The 27,980-nt window shown below is 47.2% G+C and overlaps 2 protein-coding genes across 3 annotated transcripts; both read left to right on the top strand.

Moving 5' to 3' along the window:
* The first annotated feature begins 1,170 nt into the window (after positions 1 to 1,170).
* On the top strand, positions 1,171 to 27,980 carry LOC311324055 (aspartyl/asparaginyl beta-hydroxylase-like). Of its 2 annotated transcripts, XM_084456431.1 has the most exons (25): positions 1,171 to 1,373; positions 4,844 to 5,038; positions 5,650 to 5,694; positions 7,066 to 7,134; positions 17,010 to 17,087; positions 17,511 to 17,540; positions 17,774 to 17,818; positions 18,597 to 18,638; positions 19,280 to 19,321; positions 19,533 to 19,562; positions 19,842 to 19,874; positions 20,002 to 20,055; positions 20,205 to 20,360; positions 20,623 to 20,670; positions 23,338 to 23,423; positions 23,598 to 23,684; positions 23,864 to 24,014; positions 24,730 to 24,866; positions 25,119 to 25,217; positions 25,304 to 25,393; positions 25,502 to 25,639; positions 25,768 to 25,903; positions 26,158 to 26,249; positions 26,457 to 26,590; positions 26,708 to 27,980. In XM_084456431.1, the coding sequence occupies exons 1-25, from the start codon at positions 1,331 to 1,333 to the stop codon at positions 26,856 to 26,858; spliced, it is 2,211 nt and encodes a 736-aa protein (XP_084312557.1). In that variant the 5' UTR covers positions 1,171 to 1,330; the 3' UTR covers positions 26,859 to 27,980. The 2 variants fall into 2 exon arrangements, with proteins under 2 accessions (XP_084312557.1, XP_084312558.1); XM_084456432.1 differs by lacking the exon at positions 17,774 to 17,818.
* Positions 11,015 to 15,210, top strand: LOC311329003 (uncharacterized protein; the record flags this gene model as incomplete). The annotated part of the gene is made up of 4 exons (XM_084461344.1): positions 11,015 to 11,069; positions 12,956 to 13,925; positions 13,962 to 14,796; positions 14,983 to 15,210. The coding sequence occupies 4 exons, from the start codon at positions 11,015 to 11,017 to the stop codon at positions 15,208 to 15,210; spliced, it is 2,088 nt and encodes a 695-aa protein (XP_084317470.1).

Here is a 27,980-nt window from a genome sequence, read left to right as displayed (position 1 = left end):
TCGGGGTGATCTGACCAGCAGCAGCGGTTCTGGCAAGATTTACTTGGGGTGGCAAGGGTTCCAACTGGTGGGGGGCAGAGGTGGGGGGCAGAGGTTATCTCCCCCATACAAATAGGGTGGCAACTGGGGTGGCAAGGCCTTCTGATGCCCCTCCTTGCCACCCCCTAGAACCGGCACTGCTGACCTGCCTGCGTGGTCTTGCTCTGATCACGGTTCCCTGGCTGAGTTAAGGTTCTACCCAACTCTGTAAGTTGCTCTATCTCGAATGCAACCCTGGATTTTGGAGTTGCCCACAGCTGTTCTGTTCAGAATCAGCCTAGCTTCGTCATCACACTGTACACTGAGAGAGGGCCTGCAGGGAGAAGGGTCTGGAAGAATGTACATTTCACACCACAACTCAGTTCATTGTTTTTTTTATTTTATTTATGCAAACAAAATCCCAGACTGTGCTGTTACTGTAAAAAATGAAACGGAACACACCAACAATGTGAATGAATGGACAGCACAGTGCCATCAAAGCAGATTTATTATAATAAAGACTATTTGTTTTAGTCCAAAAAATAAAAATCCTAATGAAGCTTGTGTTTTGTCATGTCTATCATTGAGCAGCTGATCATGGAATTAATGACTATGGGAGATGATGTGGAGGCTCTATTCATTCAGGAATTTCTAAGACTCCTAGCCCCGAAGAAGAGCCGGTTACGCCCAGAGCCCGGACCCTTGCCCGGAACCCGGACCAACTGCCTTGCACCAATGTGTGACATGAAAATATGCTATGGGAACTTCGTTTTGTTGTACAGGGTAGCCTGAATGCGCGGGGTTTTCCATTTGGGAACTTAGAACTCCTCCATTAGGGCCAGATTGAATTAATAGAAGCAAAACTCCACCCCTCGCGGATATACTTGTAACTCCAGTGCATAACGCTTCTTTACTCGAACCTGGTGCATTGTGATGATTTCAGGGTGGAGATCGGTCTGTTTCTGCCACGTTTTTCCCATTATCAAAGAGACAGGGCGTGATATGACGGCCGGCAAACGAGTATTGGTCCACACCATAAAGAGAATACGCCCACACATACTTTCTCAGTCTTGGATTGGCGGGGTCGGTCATCAATCACATTGCTGTGGTTGCCATGGACTTCAGCGTGTCAGTATCCAGGAGTAGGATGTGAAATTGGGGTTGGAATCACAGGGTCTCGTCCTGGCGAATTATTCATCACTGCGCAGGATAAATATCTGAAATAGCTAGCTGGCTCATATAACGGGAAACATTGTGAAGTTATTGTGACATTTATAGTTGGACCTCCTTGCTAGCTCAGAAGAATCCAGCTATGGCTCCCAGTAGGAAGAATTCCAGAAATCCTGCTAAAAAAGGTCAGTGCCCTTACCCAGTTAGCTAACAGCTAACGCGTTGCTTGCTAATTTGCAGGCTAGCTAGCTACATTGGCTCTAACTAATAAGCCGCTGTACAAATGATCTAGCTAGCTAACTTAGATTGCTAGTTTCGTCTCAATTCATGATTCCTCCCTTACTGGTTTGCTAGTGATGCTCCAGGGCAAGCTAAGTTACGTGACACTCAGAACAAGGTAGCGTAGTGAGCTAGCTGGCTAGTCTAACGTTACGTTAATGTATGTCCAGCCAGCGTATGTCAGCAACAACCATGTTTACCATGAGTAATGGTATATGAATACTAGAAACCCAACTAAGAGACTCATCGGGATAGGTTGCTAAAAATATTTAGCTAGCTAGTTTAATTAAAGCAAAAAACTCTTTAATAATTATCTCTTTCACTTTTCTGCGATGACAACGTTCCTCTCCAGTGCTCAGTGTATTGTTCATCATGCAACAGACCACTCCTGGACAGACATATGTGGTAAACTGAAGCCTGCACTGCCCTGGGCTGTGTGTGTGTGTGTGTGTGTGTGTGTGTGTGTGTGTGTGTGTGTGTGTGTGTGTGTGTGAGGGACTAGTACCGGTACCTAACATGACCTCCTCGATTTGAACCATGTGCAGGGGTGCCACCTACCTAGACTCCAGCCAAGCAGTTGATTCACTAACAGCTCCCTACAGCACATGGTGGCTATGCAATGGTCACTGATATTGTGTTAAACTACCAGTGCCTTGCCTCACCAGGGGTGTTTTGCTTGTGAGAGACAGTCTGAAGTCTCAGTCTTGCATCAGCATGTCTGCAGTCTCATGATCTTGTGTGGTTGTGGTCTGATGTGAGGAACTGGAAGTTCCTCATGTCCAAAGTAATCTATTTGTAAATAAGTGGTTGGTCATTGATGATTCAATGTGTGTGTGTGTGTGTGTGTGTCTGTTTGTGTATGGTTTCATATTGCACGGGCAGTTTGCCATTGCATTAGGCTGACCAGTACATTCGCTTCTCATAGCTTAGAGCAAAAAAGAGTGTCAGTTTGTCTCTGAAGGTTTGGTAACCTGGTACAGTAACACCCCAGCACTTTAGCACACACTTTTCTAAAGGGAAAACATTGGTATGTTAGCTTAGGTGCTAATTACTGTATGTACTGTATCTAAGTATAACAGACCTTCTGCTTAAAATATGGGAAGTCTGTTTTAAAAGCAGAAACTTTACTGCTGCATATTCAACTACAGCCAGTTTGCAAGTTTGACCTCTGCATTTGAGCGCATGATGGAACACTAAACAACTGATCGTGAAATTATAGTGCCTGTGTGTGTGTGTGTGTGTGTGTGTGTGTGTGTGTGTGTGTGTGTGTGTGTGTGTGTGTGTGTGTGTGTGTTTGTACCTGGCTTTGCTCCAAGGTTAGATGGACTGTGTAGACTAGGTATTCATATTCTGTCCTCTCAGACTCTCTCCCTGAATATGCCATAGCAGTGACACACACACACACACACACACACACACACACACACACACACAAACACACACTACTGTACGTCAGTGCCACGCACACACAAACATACACGGATACCCACACATGGCATGCCCCCCCCATATTTGTTTGGCAGCTCTAAGAATAGCCCCCGACGGCAGGCTTGCTGTGTATCAGGTTCTAGCTAAGCCGCAGGCCACAGCAGAGCACTCATCCCGCTGGTTCTGACCGGACAGTGGACGCTAGCTTGTGTAGCCCCGTGTGCAGCTCGGTCTATAGCCCCCGGTTTCTAGCTCGGTGGGATTGTTGGTGTGGGACGGTCCGTATCGCGGTGCATCGGAAAGGCGTTAGGTCTGATACGAAGGGGGGAGGGGGACATGGAGGAGTGTCCTAATTCCTCGCCACCTGCCCAGATGGAGAACGTCGGAGCGCAGGGAGTCTTCGTGGCTCAGGAGGTCGCAGGTATGGCGAGTCTCTGGTCCTCGAGGCTAGAGAAGAGAAGGCTCCAGGCCCTCTGCAGCCTATAAACCAGGCTGTACACCCCCGGGGACCTACTACTCAATTCAGCTGGGTGAAATGATGACAGAGCAGACATGCTGGAAAAAACACCTTATAACACTACCCCCGGGGAGCCTAACTGCTTGCCTTTACCGTCTGGGACTCGACTAGAACCTGTGGTTCTGATTGAATAGTGTATGAATAGACTACAGAATGTCTTGGTGTATTTTTTTCCAGGCAGCCTATTCTTATCTAAGTGGCTATATTTGCGTGCGCTAGTCTTGTCAGTCCCCGCCTCTCTTTTGTTGGCTGCAGTAGCTGCTTTGAGACGTTTATGTTCCGCTGAGGAACCTGTGCATACAGGCCCTCGCCCGTGTTCATTCGGACTGCCGTCAGGTCATAGGCTGGGGTATATAGGGAGGATATCACTCTCCTCTAGCAGTTACTGGTTTTGGTTGGGCTGCACGTCCGTCTCTGTGTCCGGTGTCATTCCAATTCGGACTCTCTGAAGCGTCATGCTCCTACCAGCTGTTCACAACTCTCACTAGTCTCTCATCTCTCTCTCGCTCTCTCTCTCTCTTTCTCTCTCTCCGTCCCTCCCTCTCACTCTCGGCCCGCCTGGGTCATCTCACGTCGTCTGTGCCAGGGTCTCTATTCCGGGGTCATCCTGCCATTTACAGAAGCTGTGGACACAGCTCTCTCTTCCTGATTTCCCTCCACTCCCAGCCCTCCATGTATGGGAATGTTGTGATCTGAAGGCTTCCGGCTAGATTGATCTTGTGAGCCGTGAGTGTCCCTCTCTCTAGTCATCTGTCTGACAGTTGAACTGACGGTTCAAGGCCTACAGGTGTATCAGTCTCTGTTGTTGGAATACTACCTGCCTGTCCAGGAAAGGTTTTTATAGGCAGGTAGCTAACGAAGGAGGGAGTTTCCACGTACGGACGATCTGGTGTGCGTTTATGTGTGTGTGTGTGCGCGCGCGTGTGTGTGGAGGCGTTCATAATAATCACCCTTGTTCCTCTGCAGCTAAACTACTGCACCACTATCAGGTTTAACCTCCCTACTAGCGTTTCACAGGCACAACCCCCCCCCCCCTCCTCCCCTTTTGTGTCTGTCTCAGGATCCGTCCTCAATGTCTTAACAGCGGTTACCTCCGTCTCCCAGCTCTTCCTGTCTCACCGAGGAACACACAATAGATCATGCCTTCCGACTGTCCCTGATGTCTTACCAGCGGGCTAACTCTCTGGCCGCAGGGCTCGGAACACTGCAGACCGGGCTCCCCACCCTGGACGTCTCTCTGAGGTCTCAGCTCGTGCTGTCTGACCGCAGGACTGTCCTCCTGCTCTGCCCATCCTCGCCCTCCCTCACCAACTGAACAAAGGCCATGGGTTGTGTTTGCTAATGCGGTGAAATAAAGCACTCGGGGGGAGACAGGATACTGAGAGTTTTCTTTCTTTAACGCCATCTTTGTTTCTGACTCTTCTCCCCCAGAGGTGAAGCCTGCGGTGGTCGAGAGTAAGAATGGCAAGAAGACAGAGGGAGGAGGAGGAGGCGGCGGCGGCGGCGGCGGCGGCGGCGTCTCCAGGAGCTCCGTCTTCACCTGGTTCATAGTGCTGGCCCTGCTGGGGGTCTGGAGCTCTGTAGCTGTGGTCTGGTTTGACCTGGTGGACTACGACGACGTCATCGGTGAGACGAACAAACACACTCGCTCACTCACATGTACAGTGTACATTGTACACACACCCACACACACACAGGCATACACAAGTGCACACATTCGTTTTGACTGAGTTGGGACTTAGAGAGGACTAATTTCTGGTGTGTTTGTGTGGTGATAAAGCAACATCATGTGGTCATGGTTGTTTACAGGAAACCCAGTTGAGACTAGACTCTATAAGATGACATGTGGTTTAAACGGAAACTCGGCTCACAAATCGGAACCGGATTTTTCACACTCACTTTACTGGTGTTGTGTGGCCGTCTGTTACTTCGAGCCTGCTCTTGTGGATAACTGGAACATTAACTGAAAATTGTCCCTTAATGTCAAGTTTGCATGAAGCACGAACACTACAATGTCCTCCTGTCTCTGTGAGTGTCTGATCCTCAACTACTGTGTGTGTGTGTGTGTGTGTGTGTGTGTGTGTGTGTGTGTGTGTGTGTGTGTGTGTGTGTGTGTGTGTGTGTGTGTGTGTGTGTGTGTGTGTGTGTGTGTGTGTGTGTGTGTGTGTGTGTGTGTGTGTGTGTGTGTGTGTGTGTGTGTGTGTGTGTGTGTGTGTGTGTGTGAATTCTGCATGCAGCCAGGGCTAAGGAGTTCCGTGTGAACTTCTCTGAGGTTTTACAAGGTATGGTCTTGAACTAGCATGTTCTAACAGCACTTTGAGATTGTTTTCGCAATTAACCTTTATCAATAAAATGAATGATTATGTATTCTTATTTATTATTAACCCACCGTCCACACTGCATCACATCACAGATGTAGCCAGTGTTCAGTCAGACCGTGGCAGGTCTTGCCAGGCTGTTAGGAGTCAGTTTGATCTCTGTCCTGCTGCTAACTTCACCACATCCACCACTTCCTCTAGACAAACAGAGCGACAGACCCCATCGTTTCCTTTAGCAGCCTAAATACAGCACATACATTTACAGTTTCGTGCACATGCTGTGATGTAAATACGACCTCAATTGCTTGGTTGTATAACAGCGCATTACTACTCAGGGCCTGTCATTTTATGATATGAAGTGTGTTCTTATAGTAGTAGTATCTGTATAGTATATGAGTCTAGTGGCACCTATTATGAACAGGACAGCGGTCGCTGCAGGGTCATGCTGGTTAGTGGGGATAACCCTGTCCTAGCAGATTAAGACGGCGCAGGTTGGTGATAAAGGATGCCCCAAGGCAGGCTGTGGTCTACCTTGACCTCTCATTAAAAAAATACACAAAAGACACGCACTGGGTGCTGGAAACTCAAAACTCTTGTAGATCAGGAAAAATGGAGTTCTCCACAACAGATGACTCACAAAGCATTTTTTTATTGCACAATGTGTACATTTTTTAATTGAAAAACGTGTGATGTTTCGCGCACAAAGGCTCTTCCTCTCTCGAAACGCCACACGTTTTGCAATAAAAAAATAATTTTTAATGGGGGAAAAAACAGCTACAAAAAACAACACATTTGGCAATAATGGGAGCTATCTGGTGTGCGGAACTCTATTTTTCCTGATCTACCTTGACCCCTCCACAGCATCTCTGGGAAGGTCTGTCCTGTCATTTGAAGGTAGCACGCCATCAAACTGTTCGGACTCCTTTATGCAGCAGAACTCCTCCTTTGTCCAGAACAGCCCCCCACCCCCACACAATTCAGAACGCTGCTCTGAATCTCCCACAGAAGCCGGCATGTTTCCAACACCCTTCCCGGAGAGGTTATTCACATTTACCTTCAGAAGAAGTGCGAAAAATCACCTGTTATCTGTCATGCCTTCATTACTCACTTTGTGATTTTATTTTCTGCCTTTCTATCTGTCTGTAAACTCTTTTTACTCTTTTTTTTCCGTTTTTTTGTTTGATTCTGGAACTTCTAAGATGTGACCACTAGGGGAGCCACTTGACAAGCCCCTGTGTTTTTTTTTTGTGGCTCCTTACATAATTAACATTTAAAATGTATCTCTTTTTTTTTTTATATCTGCAAGTAAATAAACTAAACTAAACTCACTCACAGGTAAACTGGAGGCATACGATGCAGACGGGGACGGAGACTTCGATTTGGAAGATGCCAAAGTTCTGCTCGGCAAGTCCTTTTAAAACCTCCTTATTTTCGCTGAGACATCATGAAGCATGGCTGACCTGGTTTACAGTTGTTGGAGCAGCAGTGCCTTGAAGCCATAATCCAGAGTTGATGAAGCCCAGCTCTGAGTTAGTTCTGTTTACTGACGTCACAGAGCTTTGAGAATTAAATTATGTCTGTAGGCTGGACCTAGAGAGTTGTTGTCCTTCAGAGGCATCTGTTGGACTACTACAAACCCCGGGCCCATTGCAGCAGCTCTGGATTATGGCTTTGAATTAACCAGCTCATGTAGAGGAGTGAAATAAATAAATCTCAACCGTAGAACTCCATGAGTGACATACTGTAACCTAGACTAGAGTCTTGCAACTGACAGACAGAAGCTTATTAATAAGGCTTTCCACTCATATTTGAAATATTTGTTGGCCTTTAATCTTCCCTAACTTCAAATAGCTATGTCAATCAACATTACCATGATTGCTTGTGGTTGTAGTGTTACCTGAACGGCAAATGCCTCATAACTATTGGCTCATCACTGACTTCCCATCACCCATAATACTGCATAGTAACTTCATCCTGATTAGTCTCCACTATTAATCTTGTTAACCGATCAACCAATCAAACACCAGGATACATGACAGTCACAGAACGTCAGGAGACAAAGAGCAGGACCGGCTGTGGTCGTAGGGTCAGGTTTAGGTCCGGCAGGCAGCGGGAACCATGGAGCATCTACCAAGCCTTCTCTTTGACAGAGCGACCTTCTCTCTCTAGGCTAGGCTGTTGCTTGTTCTTGCTTTACCCACAAACCACTTCTGGTCTTCAATTTACACAAGCTTCTCTCTTCTTCTGCACTACCCTCCATTCTCTCCATTTCTCTCCCACCTTCCCTCCCTTCTCTCTTCACCTCCTTTCACTTCACTCTCTCCCTCCCGTTCTCTCCTCTCTCTCTCTCTCTCTCTCTCTCATCAGGCCTGACCAAAGATGGCCCCTCTAGTGAGAACGCTGAGTCGCTAGAGGAAGTGCTCGATATTTTAGCGGAAGAGGGTTCTGATTGGTTTTACGGCTTCTTCACGTTCCTCTATGACGTGGTCACGTCGCCAGTAGAGAAGGGGGAAGAGGAGGAGAAAGAGGAGGAGAGGGAGGAGACAGCGGCAGAGGAGGGCGTGGCCCGTACGTCTCAGGATGACCCGGGAGTTCCGGGGGTCATACTGGACCTCCAGAACCAATAGCAAGGCAGGACACCAGACCCTGAAGCAATAGCCTGGCTCTTGAGTCCTGAACCCACCAATGAGGAGCGGAGCAGGAAGTGGCAGTCTCTTCGCCCCGGAGGGGACTGTTCTGTGCTTGTCCTGTCATGGAGGATGTGTGTATGAGAAACAAGACTTCGTCCCTCCCTCTCCTGGTCTTGTTGCTCTGGTGTGTGTGCCATGGGTGAGAATAGTGGCCTGGAGCTGACTCGTACAAGACTCTGGGGACATTCTTGGTGATTTGCGCTTCTTCTCTGACCTACTGCAATACGACGCTGGCATGATGCATTATGGGAAATGAAATTTCACATCTGTGTGTGTTTGTATGTCTTTGTTTCTATAACACTATTCTAATAACACTATTCTAATCTAATCTAGTACTACAATCTGTGACCGAACCCATACTTCACCATGACTTACTACTTCACTGTAATTCCCCTTGAATTAATCACTGTAATCAGGCTAGATCTGGAAAACAGCCCGGTTTATAACACAGGGTGGTTGTCGCTGGAATGATAATTGAGTGATGCGCAAGCGCATTCTGAATGTGTTTTCATGATGAGTGGAGTTTCGGCTAGCTCTGTGAATGTGCACGTCTGCAGCTAGCTGTATCTTAACTGTCACTTAAAGGTACATCACCATGGTGACAGAGGATTTAGACAATTTGTTTCCAAAGCTCTCAGACAGTCCAGAAGTGTCATCCTGAACTGAGCACTGTCATGGTGGCTGGCACACAGCCAAAGCAGCCATGCAGTCATAGACGGAGTGAGCAAGCTGAGTGAGCATCTTGGTAAAAGTTTGACGAAATGCCCCAGGTAGACATTCTGTTTCATGTCCGACTGGAAGAACATCCCCCTCAGCCTTTTTTAGCAATTTCCTGTTCAGGTTCCTGTGAAGTGTGGAACATTTCTGCTTTCTACTGTCTGCACACTTACAGTAAAGCTGTGCTCCCGTGTGCTCTACTTGTGAAGCAACCCAGTTATTGCTCTGCTCTAGATGTAATGTTAATATTAGGCTAGCTGTTATAAACTGCAGTAGTGGTATCCACAGTGAGTTAGTCTTTTAGATGGTGATGGAATTAACTTGGTACCTGCACCTGGTGTTCTATCTGTGTGTCTGTCTGTCTGTCTGTCTGTCTCTCTCTCTCTGCTGTGACGTTGACTGTGAATTCTACTCTACGTGACTCTATTCTATTCTCTGTAGTAAATGAGAAACAGTTGAAGCATCCTGCCCCCAAACGAGAGAGGCTGAAAGCAGGTACTCTTGTTGGTGTGTGTTGTGTGTGTTTAGTTTAGTTGTGTTGAGCTCTCTTGATGTTCACCACAGTATAGCATATATTCCCTAGTTGACGTTCATAGTCCAGACCACAGTATAACCTACATAACTGGTGTTCAGACCACAGTATAACCTACATAGGCTAGCTGATCATTCCTAATCCATACCATAATATACATACACACCATAGCTACATTCCCTTACCTACGGTATACACTAAATTCCCTAGCTGTCCTGTATTAAAATATAGTCTTCCCCAGTTGTGTAAAATTGTGGTACTTGTGTTTAATAAAGGCCTTCTTCTTTTGAATAATCAGAGGACAAGACTGATGTTAAGAAAAGAGTAAAAACTAAAGGTATATTCCGCCATTTCTTGTATTTTCCAGCATGAACTCTTTGCCTCTTTTTGGAATAAATTCACACATACAGTATGGCCATTTGTATGTTTATTGAGGTGGTGGTGATGTGTTTGGAAATGTCGTGTATGTTGTACTGTAGGTCCTACTACTGTATATTGTAGTATGCAGACCCTGCTGCATTTTTGATCAGCATGAATGTGGATTCCTCAACTAACCTCAGCCAGCCTCTGAACGGGCAGTCACTAGAGTTAGGCTATATGTTGTTATGTTAAAATGGGGCTTTTCTAAGGGATCACTGCCCATCAATCTCAGTCTGCTGCACAGCTCAGATGTTTTCTTCATTCAAACGTTGCCCTGAGCATCCCAGATTCTGCTCAGATAAATCTGCCAGCAAAACCAAATCCCTGTTCTTCAGTTTAGACTGAAGACCTGAGTGAGCTGTTCAGAGCATGGTGGATATCTGCTCCCGCATATCACCCTAGACTTTTCGGTGTGATGATGATGATGATACAGCTAGTCTCTCTCCAGACTCAAATATTATGTCATACTACATAAGAGTCTGTGCCACTTCGCCGCCCAAGCGGGTGTTCTCAGGGCGTGTCTAGGGGTCAAAATTGAAAGAGTGGCAGGTCGTAGCAGCAAATAAGAGACACTAGCCCAGGTTGGATGGGCGGGGCCAGGTTGGGTGGGAATGTCGTTACTGATTGGTGTGGCTGGGATTCCAGCGCTACTAATGTATTGCCAGGATTTGAACACCTTTTTTTTTTTTTTTTTTTTTTTTATATATACATGAAGTGTCCCAAACCTATAGAGAGATCTGCAGTATGCAATAACGTAGTTAGCATAGCCTGTGTAATGCATCAGCGAAAGAACTCTCATGGGTCTGGCCTTGAGACTATGATGCAGTAGATGCACTTTGCACTGTGTTGGAGCTGCAGCACGCCGGCTCTGTGTGGTTTGGCTTCGTCTGAACTCTTCCTGTTTGTTTGTTCTCTGGGAAAACTAATGTCAGATGAGAAGATCGTGGAGGTCACTTTGCCGAAACCAGAGAAGCTCAAAGGTACAGATTTAATGTTTGGGCATGTGGTTATGTCCTCCGGTTGTGTGAATAGACAGTGGTCAACTGTGACGGGCTACTTTGCACGTGCACCATCGCTTCAGCCATTTTTGATTTTTGAGCAGTTATGTAAAATTGAACTCAACGACACAGGTTTTAAAATGCGTAATGTCAAAACAGATTGACGTACTGTATCGAAAATTTCTTTGATAACTTTAGATCAGTGAAGTCCGTAGATGATCCTGCTAAATTTTCAGGACGATTGTCCTGATGGCTTCCGACAAGTTCACTGAAATAGGTTTTTGAGAAAATTGAAGAAAAGTCTCAAAATGTTACATTTTTAGTGCAGAAAACCATTGGAGTAAAGATGCAGAGGAACTGATCGATTAAAATGATGTAAGGATTTTTACTGTACGCCAGGCCGTTCTGTACGCCAGTTTTAGTTTTGAGCATACAGTTTTTGCTGCACAAACACTTTTAGCGGAGAAAAAGAAGAAAGAAACAAAGACGGAATGAGAACAAAAGCAATTGGGGTCCTGCAGCAGCAGTGGCTGCTTGGACCCCTAATAACGGCTCATCACACACTACAGGAGATTACCAAGGGAGCAACGAACCACTAGTCTCGCCATCTCGCTTGTAAATTAGTGACGTAATAATCTAAATATCAAACATGTTTGATATTCTCGGGGCGGCCCCAATCCATTTGTGAGCCGATCGGGAGATTTAAGGGTTTAAGATTGGATCTGTAAACCCCTCACATTATAAAATAATCTGGGCCGAACATCGGTACTGTCCAAGGTCCCAGACCAGACTTCTCCTCCGATTGTCGTGGGGGGGGGGGGGGGGGGTATGGGATCAGGGATAAATCGGCCCAAGAATCCTATAGTGTGAGTGTGGCATAACCCAGTTTAAATCCACTTAATACTCTGCTATGTTTGAGTATTGTTTTACTTTATTTTCCAATTTAAAATCAGCAAGCTAGGCTACAGCACAGGCTGGTACACAAAGAGCTCTGATATATCAAGCCTCTACTGTCTCAACCATAGAAGCTAACTGTGTTAGTGCAGGTTTGAAACCCTCTGATTCCAAGGCTTTGATAGAAGCAGAAGTCCAGTAAAGATACAACCATCCATGATAAGGGACTACAGGGACTTGGCTCAGCTGTGTTACAATCTTATCCATCCCCCTAGCAGACAAAGGCTTTGAATGGCTTGGCTGTGTCACCACTTTCTCCTTCCCCCTTCCAGCAGACATGGATCCTGCAGATGTGTTTGGTAGAAAGACCAAGTCTAAAGGTACCAGTGTTCTGCATCCGTGTGTCATTAATGTATGTTTATTTATTAATATAACACTTATCCAGTAATATGACTGACCTGGTTTCTCTCTTGGAGTTTGCTGGTAAATATGCCAGAGTGAATTGATAGGACGAACCCTCTGTCTTATTAGGGCATACTAGACAAACTTCCCATGCGCGCATGCATGTTGATGATGTCATGTCCCAGTGGACTCTTCTTTGTGGCTCTGGACCTGCCTCTGGCTCTAACACTGACCCAGTGGGAATGCGATGTAACTGAACTGAACCTGAGTGGTCTCATACGCAGAGATGGAAGCTAAGCCAGCCCGTTAGCCAAGGGGCTAATCTAGATGAAAGCTGGGCTAGTAGAAATGTCAGCCCACTAGCCCAGCTACCCAGAACCATGAGTCCATCCCTGCTTGTATGGTAGTGGGAACGGGACGGCCCTTTATCCCTGGTCTCTAACTGTACAGTAAATTGGTGTGCATTGCATTCACACACAAGCATGTCAGCATCTTGCAGTGTGTTCCATCGCTGGAATACAGGTGGTCCCGCCTCCACTGCCTTGTTAAAAGCCTCCGTCTCTGGCTCCTAGACAACCCCACCAAGCGCCTGGGCCAGAAGCTGCGGGCCGCTCTGAAGGAGCAGCTCAGGATGCTCCATGAGAAGATTGAGGCTAAGAGAATAGCAGACCTGGCCCTGGGGCAGGTGAGGAAGGTGCTGGCCCGGGAGGAGGAGAAGAAGCAGCTGGCCCGAGCCAAGGAGCAGGGCAGGCTGGAGGCAGCGCTGAAGGCTCATGAGGCCCTGGAGACCCAACTCAGACAGGAGAGAGAGGCCCTTGAGAAAGCAGAGGAGGAGAGATTGGAGAAGGAGAAGGCAGAGAAGGAGAGATTAGAGAAGGAGAGATTAGAGAAGGAGAAATTGGAGAAGGAGAAAGCAGAGAAAGAGAGATTGGAGAAAGAGAGATTGGAGAAGGAGAGGCGAGAGAAGGAGAGATTGGAGAAGGAGAGATTGGAGAAGGAGAAGGCAGAGAAAGAGAAGGCAGAGAAAGAGAAGGCAGAGAAAGAGAGACTGGAGAAGGAGAGACTGGAGAAGGAGAGACTGGAAAAGGAGAGACAGGAAAAGGAGAGACAGGAAAAGGAGAGATTGGAGAAGCAGAGATTGGAGAAGCAGAGATTGGAGAAGCAGAGATTGGAGAAGCAGAGATTGGAGAAGGAGAGATTGGAGAAGGAGAGATTGGAGAAAGAGAAAGCAGAGAAGGAGAGACTGGAGAAGGAGAGACTGGAGAAGGAGAGACTGGAGAAGGAGAGACTGGAGAAGGAGAGACTGGAGAAAGAGAGACTGGAGAAGGAGAGACTGGAGAAAGAGAGACTGGAGAAGGAGAGATTGGAGAAGGAGAAAGCAGAGAAGGAGAGAGTGGAGAAGGAGAGAGTGGAGAAGGAGAGAGTGGAGAAGGAGAGAGTGGAGAAGGAGAGACTGGAGAAGGAGAGATTGGAGAAGGAGAAAGCAGAGAAAGCGAGATTGGAGAAGGAGAAAGCAGAGAAAGAGAGACTGGAGAAGGAGAGGTTAGAGAAGGAGAAAGAGAGACTGGAGAAGGAGAGACGGGAAAAGGAGAGACTGGAGAAGGAGAAACTGGAGAAGGAGAAACTGGAGAAGGAGAGATTGGAGAAGGAGAAAGCAGAGAAAGAGAGACTGGAGAAGGAGAGACTGGAGAAGGAGAGATTGGAGAAGGAGAAAGCAGAGAAAAAGAGATTGGAGAAAGAGAGACGGGAGAAGGAGAGATTGGAAAAAGAGAGATTAGAGAAGGAGAGACTGGAGAAGGAGAGATTGGAGAAGGAGAGATTGGAGAAAGAGAGATTGGAGAAGGAGAGACGGGAGAAGGAGAGATTGGAGAAGGAGAGACAGGAGAAGGCAGAAAAGGAGAGACTGGAGAAGGAGAGATTGGAGAAGGAGAAAGCAGAGAAAAAGAGATTGGAGAAGGAGAGACGGGAGAAGGAGAGATTGGAAAAAGAGAAATTGGAGAAGGAGAGACTGGAGAAGGAGAGACGGGAGAAGGAGAAAGCAGAGAAAGAGAGATTGGAGAAGGAGAGACGGGAGAAGGAGAAGGCAGAAAAGGAGAGATTGGAGAAGGAGAAAGCAGAGAAAGAGAGATTGGAGAAGGAGAGACGGGAGAAGGAGAAGGCAGAAAAGGAGAGATTGGCTAAGGAGAGAGCAGCCAAGGAGGAGCTGGAGAGACTAGAGAGAGAGAAGGCAGCTAAAGAAGAGAAGGAAAGAGTAGAGCGAGAGCGGGCAGAGAAAGAGAGGTTGAAAAAAGAGAAAGAACGCCTGGAAAGAGAGAAGGAGCGGCTGGAGAAAGAGCGCTTGGCCAAAGAGCAGGCGGCGAAAGAGAGAGCCGAGAGAGAGCGGGCAGCGAAAGAGAGAGCCGAGCGAGAGCAGGCAGCGAAAGAGAGAGAAGAAAAGGAGAGGAAGGAGAAAGAGAGAGTTGCCAAGGAGAGAGTGGAGAGAGAACAGGCAGCCAAGGAAAAAGAGGAGAGGGAGAGAGCAGCTGCAGAGAGGGAGAGGTCAGAAAAAGAGAGAGCAGCTAAAGAGAAGACAAGGATGGAGAGAGAGCTGGCGGTGAAGGAGAAGGCTGCCAAGGAGAAGGCGGAGGCAGATCGGCAGGCGAAAGAGAGGAAAGGAAAGGTAGAGGAGAAGAAGAAGCCTAATGAAACTCAGGCCAAGAAGTCTGAGCAGGAGGGCGGAGGGGAGGAGGAGAGGAGGGCAGACAGGAAGGAGAGGATTGAGGAAGAGCGTGTGTTGGTCAGAGACCTCCTCAAGGCCCAGAAACCCAGCAAGGCCAACAAGAAGTGATCCTTGACTACACACGCCTCTGGCGCAGGGTAAAGATGTCACTGTCGGTGCTAAACTCATGCTGCGTTCCAGTTGTATCAGGAACATCGGATTTTCCGAGTTCAATGTCAGGATCGTCATCAAATATGACCATTCTACTGATGTCAAATCAAGATGACTGCTCCGTGAATCAACAATAAGTGAAAGCTGTAATAAGACAGTTTTTTAGCACTTCTGTCTTATTTGTGTCTCATTAAATCAGTTACACACAGTACTGTCCAACTTCTATCAATGGACAATGTTGCTACGATGTTCATATGCGCAAAGTAGCGAATTGTACGTTGTTATCAATTGGTATTGCTAACGGTGGCTAACTTGGCTAGAACGACAAAGCTGGAGCTAAAGTGGGTTTTTCACCTTTTGTTTCTGGAACGCTTTTAACCGGGGTATGACGTCATCGTGAGCGGAAAATCTGAGTGTCCATATCATTAGTCTGACCAGGGATTGGCTGAGGAACATAGCAGGTGTGAAGACTGTTCTGTCATCTCAGATCCTCTGGTGTGTCCCAGGGTGAGGGGTCGTTTCTGGACAGGGCCTGTGTGCTCTGAGAGACTCAGGATAACCAGATCCCTATCAGAGAGACCGAGAAAGACCATCCTGACAATGCTGGGGTCTCTGATATCAGAGCAGAGCACACATTTATTGCTGTAAAGTTTTTATCAAGCTAGAAATAGCTCCTACTGTATTTAGAATTGCATGATATTCTCAGGCTGGAAATACTTCTTTTGAGTGCTTGTTTTTTTGGCGTGAGAGGCTAGTGATGAAATGTTAAACTGTCTACTGATGTTATATTTTGATTCTGAATCATGTTATGATATATCAACATTTGTTGTTGTTGTAGTAGTACTGTTATACTGTGATTCTGAAACGTGTTATGATATATATCAACATACACGGTTGTAGTAGTACTGATTAGGTTTACTGTGATTCTGAATATGTTATGATCAACATGTACTGTTGTAGTAGTACTGATGAAGTTCAATTAACTTAATTATATAAGTCGCTTTGGATAAAAGCGTCTGCTACATGACTGCAATGTATAGGTCCGTAAGATGCCGTGATGCATGAAAAGAGAATTTTCCCTCAGAATGTGAAAATAAATACCTTTTGAATTAAGATCTGTTCTCGAATTGACTTGTCTGCTTTTCCAGTTCTGTATGTGTTCAGAATTCATTGCCATAACGCCTTTCCAAAGGACTACATCTCTGTTCCCAACTTACTCTCTCGGAAGCAATCATGGGAGTCACACTACATGGGTAATCATCTGACAGGTCCTAGCCTGCACGGCCATCTAGGGTAGATCCTCTATTGAGACTTAATGAGGCACTGCTGCCACCAACTGTAAACCTGTAACACTCATGCATCACTGTAGTTGTTCTGTGACCGTGACTTTATTTCCCAGTAAACATTTATATCACTGACCTACTTCACTGTCTCCTTCCATTTCTTATCTGTGTAAAGATTCTCCTACTCTTCCGTACTCGACTTTTCTTTATTCTACTCTACTTGACTCAACTCAACTCCACTTTACTCGACTTGACACGTCTTTCACAGGTGTCGTTCAGCTTGTTACTACTCCCGATCTTCATCTCTGAGAAGGGACATTGATACTCATGTGAAACTGTTTTCAACACAAGTTTTCTTTTGTGTTTGTGTAAAAGGGTGTCCAGAGAGAGAGAGAGAGAGTGTGTGTGTGTGTGCGTGTGCGCGTGCGCGCGCTTTTATGTAATGTTCCGTGTGTCATCCCGACTGGTGTTCAGGACTGAAGCAGAAGCCAGTGTCTGTGGTGCACAGAAAGACTACAGACTCACCTGGGACACAGACACCTGGTCCTGCGGGTAAGACCGCATTGTGTTACCTTTCCCACAAACACACTAAAGGCCACATCTACAATACATACTCCACCCTCTGGCTACACATACAACTCCTACCCCTCCCACAAATAATCACTCAGAGCTCCATGTAATCAGGGCATCATCTTCTTCTACGATCACAGTGGTGTAAAACTCTCCTCCAGCTCACCTTACCTGAGTGACAATAGGTGTGCGATACTGAGGTAAACGTGCTAGCACCACACTGGAACAGCCCCAGGTCGTTCACTCCACCCTGGACCATAGAGTAGGCCTAGACAGGGTGCCCACCCAACTGTTCCCATCCTAGGAAGCTCTGTTATGGCTGCTGTCTGGTCCTCTTTTCATACTTACATTTTCAGTTTGGGCTGGTGAGGTTCCTAAATGTCTGTTAATGTTGATACCTTTCAGATGAGGTCCCAAGTCCGACACCTGAGGATTGTAAGTTAGATAGTGGTCTGTCTGTCTGTCTGTCTGTCTGTCTGTTTCTCTGTCCACCTGTCGATCTGTCTGTCTCTGTCTTTCTGTCTGTCTCTCGGTCCATCTGTCTGTCTCTGTGATTTTTGTCAATGTTTCCGTTTCATCTATGTGTCTGTCTGTCTGTCTGTCTGTCTGTCTGTCTGTCTGTCTGTCTGTCTGTCCTCTCTAACTGTGTGTGATGTCATTGCTCATAGCAGTGGATGGATCTCAGGTGGTGGATGTGGAGTCTGAAATCCAAGGTTTGTCTGGCCCTCTAGCAGCATGTTGTAGATATACCCTAGAGCAGGGGGCGGGAACCTTCATGACATCAAGAGCCATTTTTTCCACATTTGAGAAAAAACTCCACCCCTGCCTTAGAGGGCCTAGAGGTAGTCTCTCTCTCCCCTCCCCCTCTCTCTCTCTCCCCCTCCCCATACCCCCCTCTCTCTCTCTCTCTCTCTCTCTCTCTCTCTCCCCCTCTCTCCCTCCCTCACCCAAGCTGTTATCCATTCATTCACACTCTGGTGTCCATTCCTAATCTCAGGGGTGGGTTTCCCTAAGACTTTGGGGAATGAAATAAGAACCACAGAGAACGAAATAAGAACCCTATTCTATAACTCTAAACTATTGAATTAAATTGTTTGGCCAGTGGTCAAAGTATGATGTAAGTGTATCAGAGTTTGTGGTGAAACCCACACTGATATCATGCGATTTAACTCTTGGCCGCCCTGGATTTCCATCAGCTGTGTGGAGTCACACATTCAATCAAACCTGCAATGTGGTATTAAGCAACTGTGTTTTATGCCATGACATTAAATACTAGCGTGGTTTTGGGTTGATGTGTAGTGCAATCCTATGTCTCCACCTCTCCAAGTGAAGTTTAAATTAAGCACACACTGTGCGTTATCATAACCAGTGCAGGTTTGATTGAACCATAACCCCTGTCCAGTGTGTGCTCCTCATCGTACAATGGATGTAGCGGCCTATCTAAGTGTGTGTGTGCGTGCGTGCGTGTGTCATACTGTGGTGTGTCCCCAGCTGCCGTGCCTCTGCCTGTGCTGTCAGATGAGTTTTTCCCAGGTCTGTACCCCTGCACCTCTCTCCATACATACCACTACTCTAGAGGACTGCTGGATGGATGGATGGATGGATGGATGGATGGATGGATGGATGGATGGATGGATGGATGGATGGATGGATGGATGGATGGATGGATGGATGGATGGATGGATGGATGGATGGATGGATGGATGGATGGATGGATGGATGGATGGATGGATGGATGGATGGATGGATGGATGGATGGATGGATGGATGGATGGATGGATGGATGGATGGATGGATGGATGGATGGATGGATGGATGGATGGATGGATGGATGGATGGATGGATGGATGGATGGATGGATGGATGGATGGATGGATGGATGGATGGATGGATGGATGGATGGATGGATGGATGGATGGATGGATGGATGGATGGATGGATGGATGGATGGATGGATGGATGGATGGATGGATGGATGGATGGATGGATGGATGGATGGATGGATGGATGGATGGATGGATGGATGGATGGATGGATGGATGGATGGATGGATGGATGGATGGATGGATGGATGGATGGATGGATGGATGGATGGATGGATGGATGGATGGATGGATGGATGGATGGATGGATGGATGGATGGGTTGTCTGACCTGGCACCTGTGTGTCCTCAGATGACAGCAGAGGATCCTCAGCTCTGAATGGACACCCCGACGGTCAGTACCACCACACTTGACAAGGACACGCAGTGTAGGGATATACGTATGACTGAATGAATGAATTAATACATGACTGAGTGAATGGAGATATGAATGCATGATGAATCTTGAGTATGTATACACGTGTCAGGCATAGCATTCCCTTATTCCCAGAATGGAGGTTTAGGGTATAGTTCAGCTATAGCTCTGTTTCTCTTGTATGTTTCAGAGGAGTTGAACACCATTGACACTAGAGGAGGTGAGACATCCATTAAACTCATCATCACAACCTTCACTATCATCATCATCTGAGCCTGTAGGCCTCAGTCATTGTACCTCGCTGGAAGGAAGACTTACTACTCTACAGAGTTCTAGTAGTCTTGAACAGAGACTTGTGTGGTTCTAGTAGACTTGAACAGAGACTTGTGTGGTTCTAGTAGACTTGAACAGAGACTTGTGTGGTTCTAGTAGACTTGAACAGTGGCTAGTGGTCAGATAGCAGCCCAACCTGTAGTAACTGCTGGTCTGTGTGTTTCAGAGCTGGTGGAGGAGACTCAGACTGAGGAGACAGGTGAGTGTTAGTTACTGTTTAAGTGTTGGTATGTTAGCGTGCCGTTCTCCTTTGTTTGAGTGTAGACATGAGCCGATGTTGGTGTGAAACATCATAATGTTGACTGTTGTGTCTGTCTTCCTCTCAGAGGAGTCCAAACAATACTATGACCAGTCAGGCTCCCAGGAGACTCAGGAAACAGGTGAATCACTACACACGCACACACACACACACACGCACACATGCAAGCACACACACATACACACACTTCTACCATGCTGTTCTGTAAAACCGTATCTCTAACTCTGTCCTCACCAGCATATATTCCTCACTCTTTTCTAAATAACCTAGAGAGTCAGCCACCCTCACAACCAGAACCAGAACCAGAGTCCTCCTCGGAACCCCAGGCCCAGTCAGAACCACACACAGAACCCTCCACAGAACCGCAGGTGGAGCCAGCTTCAGAACCCCAAGGCGAACCAGCACCTGCCACAGCAGAACCAGCAGGTGAGGAGAACGACACGTGGCTCGTCTGAACACTAATCCGTCTCTCTGAGGGTTCAGGTTGAGTCTCAGGCGTTGTGAGAGTGCTCCATGTGTCTGGCCTTGTGTTTTAGTCTGGGTGCTCTGTGTGTTTGACCTGTGTTTGGGTCAGAGTGCTCCATGTTTCTGACCTGTGTTTGGGTCAGTGTGCTCTGTGTGTCTGACCTGTGTTTGGGTCAGGGTGCTCCGTGTGTCTGACCTGAGTCCTGTCTGCGTTGTGTTCCAGAGACACCAGCAGCTGTGGGGGAGCTAGCCTCTCAGGCAGGCTCGGATGGTGAGTAGGAACTCTGTAGGGATGGATCTAGTACTGTTCTCTGTGGTGAGTAGAGTACCATAGGACTCATTGGAGAACAGGATGGCGCCGTTCAAGAGGACCTCCAGAGAACTGAAGTTGGTCGTGATTAAATGATTAACGTGAACCAAACGGCTATGCGGACAGCCTCGCCGTTGGTTCCTTTGGTTCAATACAAGGATGCGTTGTAATTAGGGCTAGGTATCGATTCGAATTTCAAGAATCGATTCGATTCAGATTCACAAGGTTCAGAATCGATTATCACGATTCAATTCGACTGAATATCGATTCGGTTAGTGTGACTAAAACCTGATTTCCAAAAATGAAAGAATCATTGAATGAACTATCCATTCCTTCATTTATGCATTCATTCATTAAATAAAAAATCGATTTTGGGATTCATGAATCGATTCTGAATCATTTGATTTGATTCTCAATCAATTGATTCAGAATTGATTAATCTATTTATTTTAACCCAGCCCTAGTTGTAATGCAGCCATGATGTATACATGAAACACGAGTTGGCTGTGACACTAAATAGAAGGGGACCTTAATTATATAGCTATACTTGTGTCTACTCTACTATGGGTCTAGGTTGGATTTTGAATTATGGATGGTCCCTGTATTTTATTTGGTTCAATACAATTTTAAAAGACAACATTCCCGTGATGTGTTATGTAGGCTACAAAAACATTGTTTTCATCATTAATTGTAATAGTTAATGATGTAATTTGCGCAGGTAGGGTAGATAGATACGCACTATATTGCAACTCTCCTTTTTAAAAGTACAATTTTGCTCTAATTGGGCTAAAACCATAACGGGATGAATGGCATGTGCATCGCTAAGGGACAGCATACGATTGTATCAGACCGCCCTCAGGAAAGTAGGCTATCCCTTAAAGTCGCACTGAAATGAAAAAAGCATTCTGTCCCATTTTGGTTCACAACATTGGTCATAGTGTTCACCTATTCAACGATGTATGCCAAAAAAATTACAAAATTCTACTTTTGTTGTAATCTTATATCAAAGTATATAATTTCTTACTTCCTGGAAAACGGTAGGTCACGTGCAATGACGACAACAGGTACCTTAGATTTTAGGCCAATAATCTCACGACATCCACCCGTCAATCAACGCTATCCTTCTATTGAATCTGTCTAAAGTTCTCAAAACCCGTCCACTTGTCAATGTTCCAATCAAATTCCTCTAAACATATGTCCCACCCTCATAGCTTGTTTGCGTCGGAAATACGTAAAACTACGGAAGTTAGATGATCTCAAACGTCTGTTTCAGTACGACTTTAAGTAGGGTATACCTTAGCTCTGGAAAACAGCGCGTGTACCTTCAGAAGATACATTGTAGGCTGTTTCCCAGAGCCTCCTTAGCCAAGGTCTACCTTAGCCTACGACGGCTCTGGGAAACAATGCGCCACCTAGAGGGAGAGTTTACGACGTATTTTACGACATATTTTACGATGCACGAAGCACTACGATGCTCCGGAAAACGCGGCCCTGTTCTGCAGCCATCTTGTTGGCTCCACAGAGATTATTACTAAATGATGTTACCCGGTAGCAACATTTTGTAGTTTATAGTTTATAATATAGGCTACAGGGCTAGTTTTATTATATCAAAGACTAAAAGCAAATTGTACAAATGTTCTTTTTTTGTTCATTTATTTGACTAAAAAATCTCCACCTCCTAGGAAACGATGCGCCACCTAGAGGGAGAGATTATGACGTATTTGACGATGCACGTCGCGCTACGATGGCTCTGGGAAACATGGCCTTGTTCTCTGTTGATCACAGACACACTGTAGAGATGGATCTAGTACAGTTCTCTGTGGTGATCACAGCCATGCTGCTTAGTGCCTGGTCAGTAGTACAGTTGTACATACTGGAGGAGCCAGTGTAGACAGCTAGACTGGCCTGTCATTCGTGTGTGTGTCACCTTTAGCTCTAGCTATATGCAGCTGTCACCTATACTGTAGCTGTGCCTATTGAAGGACATTTAAGCACCTGTCTGTCTTCGTTTCCAAATGCCACCACGTCCAAGGACACAACAATGTCACAGACTCTCTTTCGCTCTCTTACACACGCACACACACTGAGACTGTCACCTAGAAGGCCCAGGGTTGATAATGATTCATATAGACTTAAGATTGATTTAAATACTATCTACTCTATCTACTTTCTGTCACAGGCTATAGGCTAAATACAGAAATTGGAACCTGACATGGAGAGTGTCTTGGACATCCTTGTTTCTGTGTTCCAGGTTTTAGATTGACTTTGACTGCTCAATTCCATAATGGTTAACTAGATTAGACCCAGCCAGCAGAGGTTAGACCAGGCTGTCTTGAGCGGGCAGACTACTAGCTCCTCAGTCAGACCCAGGCCTCTGCTACTGGCCCAACAGCACCCTCTGCTGGTCAGAGCTGAGATGGCAGGGTAGGAAGAGGGAGGAACTATCTGTCTAATTCATGTCTAATTCAAAATGATGGACAGCCAGAGGACAAGCTCAAAGACAAAGGTGAGGTGGTCCGTTTTTTTCTGCAGTAAGGAGACAGATAGAGCCTATAGCTGTGTTTGACTCAGCTGCTTTGATCAGCCCTCCGAGTAACTGGTTGTCTGATGTCCTGCTCCTGCCCTCAGCCAAGAAGAAGAAGCCCAAACTGCTGAACAAGTTTGACAAGACCATCAAGGCTGAGATCGACGCAGCCGAGAAGCTACGGAAAAAGGTATCCATGTCTGCTGTTCATATCTGTGGATTTCTTTGGTGATGATTATGTACACTTATTCCTGTTTTCATCAGTACACATGGGCATAATGCGTGTGTGTGTGTGTGTATGTGTGTGTGTGTGTGTGTGTGTGTGTGTGTGTGTGTGTGTGTGTGTGTGTGTGTGTTCCTCCAGGGTAAAGTAGAGGAGGCTGTCAGAGCGTTTGAGGCCCTGGTCCAGCAGTATCCTCACAGCCCCAGGTGTCGGTATGGCAAAGCCCAGGTACTCAGAGTTAACTAGAGTTCAGAAAACTATATTAGTGTCACACCATAATTACATTGTACATACAGTTGTAAAAATGACATAATTTGAGACAACACCGCTAACCATTTGGATAGAGTTTTGTGGGAGGGAGGTAGGGAGCGACAGTAATCTGTGTGTTTTGTATATCTGTGTCGCAGGCTGAGGACGAGCTGGCTGAGAAGCAGCGCAGCAACGAGTTGCTTCAGAAGGCCATCAACACCTACCGTGAGGCGTCAGAGCTTCCCAACGCCACGCCCGACCTCATCAGAGCCGCGCTCAAGAAACGCGCAGAGAGACAGCAGTTCCTAGGTAACGCTGCCCCGACACACTTCGCACTGCCCACGACAGCTCGTTTGTAGGTCGTCTTGTGATCGTCCTTGTTTGGTTGTATAATGGTTGTTTTAAATATACTCTTGGTTGTACGAAGGTTCTGTTATTGTCTTCTTTATGTAGTTTGAAGGTTGTGTAATGACTGTCTTATTTATTATGTAGAATAAAGCAAGGCACCTTTATATACTGAAGCACATTTCATACACAAGAGACTCAAAGACATTTTCAGATACAATATAAAAGAGTATTTTTCATTTAAATTAAAGAATTAAATTAAATCCAGTTTATTTAAATCAGGACAGTGCATATTGATGAACGTGTTTACATGTTCATCAATATGAACATGAATTAAAAATGATCAAATCTAAATGTATTTTATCAAAGTGCAAGGTTTACAGAAAGCAATGGTGAACATGAACGTTTTTAGTCTGGATTTAAAAGTAGTCACTGTTGTCAAGTCAAATCTTATGGAAGGCCATTCCAGCTATTTTTTGCATAGTAGCGAAATGCTGCTTCGACATGTTTTGTTTTGACTCTGGGCACGATTAAGAGACCAGTCCCAGATGACCTGAGGAGTCTAGAATTAAGGTTATAATCTGTCCTGCTGTATCACAGGTCACACGCTGATCAGAATTAGGATCTTTTCTATCTTGTACAAAGGTCATTTGAAGGTTATAAACTGTCCTGTCTCCAGGTCGTATGCGAGGATCCCTGGCCACGCTGGAGAAGCTGGTCCAGATCTTCCCTGACGACCTGACCCTGAAGAATGACCTGGGGGTGGCTTACCTGCTGCTGGGGGACAACCAGGGCGCCAAGAGGGTCTACCTGGAGGTCCGTAGACTGCCGGCCAGGGGACCAGCTAACACTGCCAGACACAGATGAAGTCTGGTCTCAGATTAAAAACAGATCATGTTATGACTGATGTCTCTCTTCCTGTTGTATGGCTAGGGTTATTATAGGGTTAGAGGAACCAGCCCTAGTAATAATAATAATAATAACTTAATAGTAGTAGTTTTGATAATCCTGCAGTTCTAGAGTTGCTGGCTGATCCAGAGGCTTCTCTTTCTGTCCTGTCCTCGGTAGGTGTTGGCTGTTGCCCCCGGCAATGGTTTCGCTAAGGTCCACTATGGCTTCATCCTCAAGTCAGAGAACAAGATCGCAGAGAGCATCCCCTACCTGAGGGTGAGAGAGACATACACACACACACACACACACACACACACAGAGGCACACACTCTAACCATGATCCCATTTCTTCCCTGTCTTAGGAGGGCATAGAGTCAGGTGACCCAGGGACAGACGATGGACGATTCTACTTCCACCTGGGAGACGCTCTGCAGAGGATGGGAGACAACAGTGTGAGTTACACACGCACACACGCGCACACACACACACACACACACACACACACACACACACACACACACACTTCCTCTTTAACCATGTACCCCCCTCCCCCCTTGCAGGCCTATGAGTGGTATGAGCTGGGTTACCAGAGGGGTCACTTTGCGTCGGTGTGGCAGAGGTCCCTGTACAACGTAGCGGGTCTGAAGGCCCAGCCCTGGTGGATGCCCCGGGACACGGGGTACACTGACCTGATCAAGGTGGGCCTGGAGGGACCACACTGATGCTTTGATTGGGATTGGGGATTGGGAAGTGTTGTCACCATGCATGGCTTCCCTTCCTCACGGGTGTGTGTCTGCGTGTGCGTGTGTGCGTGTGTGTTGTCCAGACTTTGGAGAGGAGCTGGCGTGTGATCCGGGATGAGGCGTTGTCAGTGATGGACAGAACCACCGGCTTGTTCGTTCCTGAGGAGGAGAACCTCAGAGAGAAAGGGGAGTGGGGCCAGTTCACCCTCTGGCAGCAAGGTACACATACACATACACACACACACACACACACACAGACGTACGCACCCACACACGCACAGGGCCCTCATACACACAAAAACACTCCCTCTCTTCTTTCTCTCTATTTGTCTTTCTCTCTCTCTCTCTCTCTCTGGCAGAAGAGTAAACACACGCTGTACAATCCACAAACATTCTCCTCTCCCCTCATCTCCTCTCTCCTTTCCTCTCTCCTCCCCTCCCCTCCTCCCCCTCCTCTTCTCCTGGTTGAGTAGGGAAGAAGTCAGTGGAGGCGTGCCGTAGCGTCCCTAAGACCTGCGCTCTGCTGGACCGCTACCCTGAGGCCACGGGCTGCAAGAGGGGACAGGTACATGCACACGCACGCACGCACGCACATACACACACACATTTTAATGTCAGATCTTTTTGAAGCTCTTGTGTCCACTTTCTCATTCTCTTGTGCTCTCTTTCTCTCTCCGTTCCTGTCTCTCACCTTCTCTCCATCCCTCTGTCACCTTCTCTCTCTCTCTCTCTCTCTCTCTCTCTCTCTCTCTCTCTCCCTCCCCTCCTCCAGATCAAGTTCTCAGTGATGCAGCCTGGTACCCATGTGTGGCCTCATACGGGTCCTACTAACTGCCGTCTGAGGATGCACCTGGGTCTGGTCATCCCCAAGCAGGGCTGCAAGATCCGCTGCACCAACGACACCAGGTACACACACACACACACACACACACAGCACACACAGAAACATGCACGCACACACACACGCGTACGCACACCCTTTTCAGGAAGTGATACCGGGCATGTTCTCTGTCTCCCCCCCAGGTCGTGGGAGGAAGGGAAGGTGCTGATCTTCGACGACTCGTTTGAGCACGAAGTGTGGCAGGACGCCGACGGCTACAGGCTGATCTTCATCGTGGACGTGTGGCACCCCGAGCTGACCCAGTACCAGCGGCAGACGCTCTCGCCCATCTAGGCACGCCGTCCGACCGTCCGCAGGCCCACACTACTGACCGGCCACAGATGGAAACACCAGACGCTGTCTCCTCCGGTCTGGACAGACTGTATAGACTGCCGACAAGACCGTCTCGCCCCAGACAACCCCCCCCCCTAAAGACTTGAAGACTAACTGTGCCATATAGCTTGCTGACTCTGCAACAGACTAGTTCGCATGGTCGCACGCGTCCATTTTTTTTTCCCACACGCGGCCATTTTTTCCACAGACGGTCGTAGCGCACGGAACAAATGCCCCCCCCCCGCCGCTGTTTTAGAGAGAACATAGGGCAGTTGTGCCCTGGCCCTCAACACCGGACCGCTCTCTGGAACTACAGACTACTAGACAGACAGACAGACTGTGACCTGCATCGGGTAGCTGGAGCTGAACTCATTGAAGCGCAAGCCCGGCAGTAGGGACTCTCTCTGAACCTGCTCCCCGGGATCCAGCACCCTGCCACCATCTCTCTCTCTCTCTCTCTGAACCTGCTCCCCGAGATCCAGCCCCCTGCCACCATCTCTCTCTCTCTCTCTGAACCTGCTCCCCCAGATCCAGCCCCCTGCCACCATCTCTCTCTCTCTCTCTCTGAACCTGCTCCCCGGGATCCAGCCCCCTGCCACCATCTCTCTCTCTCTCTCTGAACCTGCTCCCCCAGATCCAGCACCCTGCCACCATCTCTCTCTCTCTCTCTCTGAACCTGCTCCCCCAGATCCAGCACCCTGCCACCATCTCTCTCTCTCTCTCTCTCTGAACCTGCTCCCCCAGATCCAGCCCCCTGCCACCATCTCTCTCTCTCTCTCTCTCTCTGAACCTGCTCCCCCAGATCCAGCACCCTGCCACCATCTCTCTCTCTCTCTCTGAACCTGCTCCCCCAGATCCAGCACCCTGCCACCATCTCTCTCTCTCTCTCTCTGAACCTGCTCCCCCAGATCCAGCACCCTGCCACCATATCTCTCTCTCTCTCTCTGAACCTGCTCCCCGGGATCCAGCACCCTGCCACCATCTCTCTCTCTCTCTCTAAACCTGCTCCCCCAGATCCAGCACCCTGCCACCATCTCTCTCTCTCTCTCTGAACCTGCTCCCTCAGATCCAGCACCCTGCCAC

This window comes from Borostomias antarcticus (genome assembly GCF_949987555.1).
Source record: "Borostomias antarcticus genome assembly, chromosome: 2".
In the NCBI taxonomy this organism is placed as follows: domain Eukaryota; kingdom Metazoa; phylum Chordata; class Actinopteri; order Stomiiformes; family Stomiidae; genus Borostomias; species Borostomias antarcticus.
Note: the sequence above shows the minus strand (reverse complement) of the source record. Positions and strands in the feature narration are given on the sequence as shown.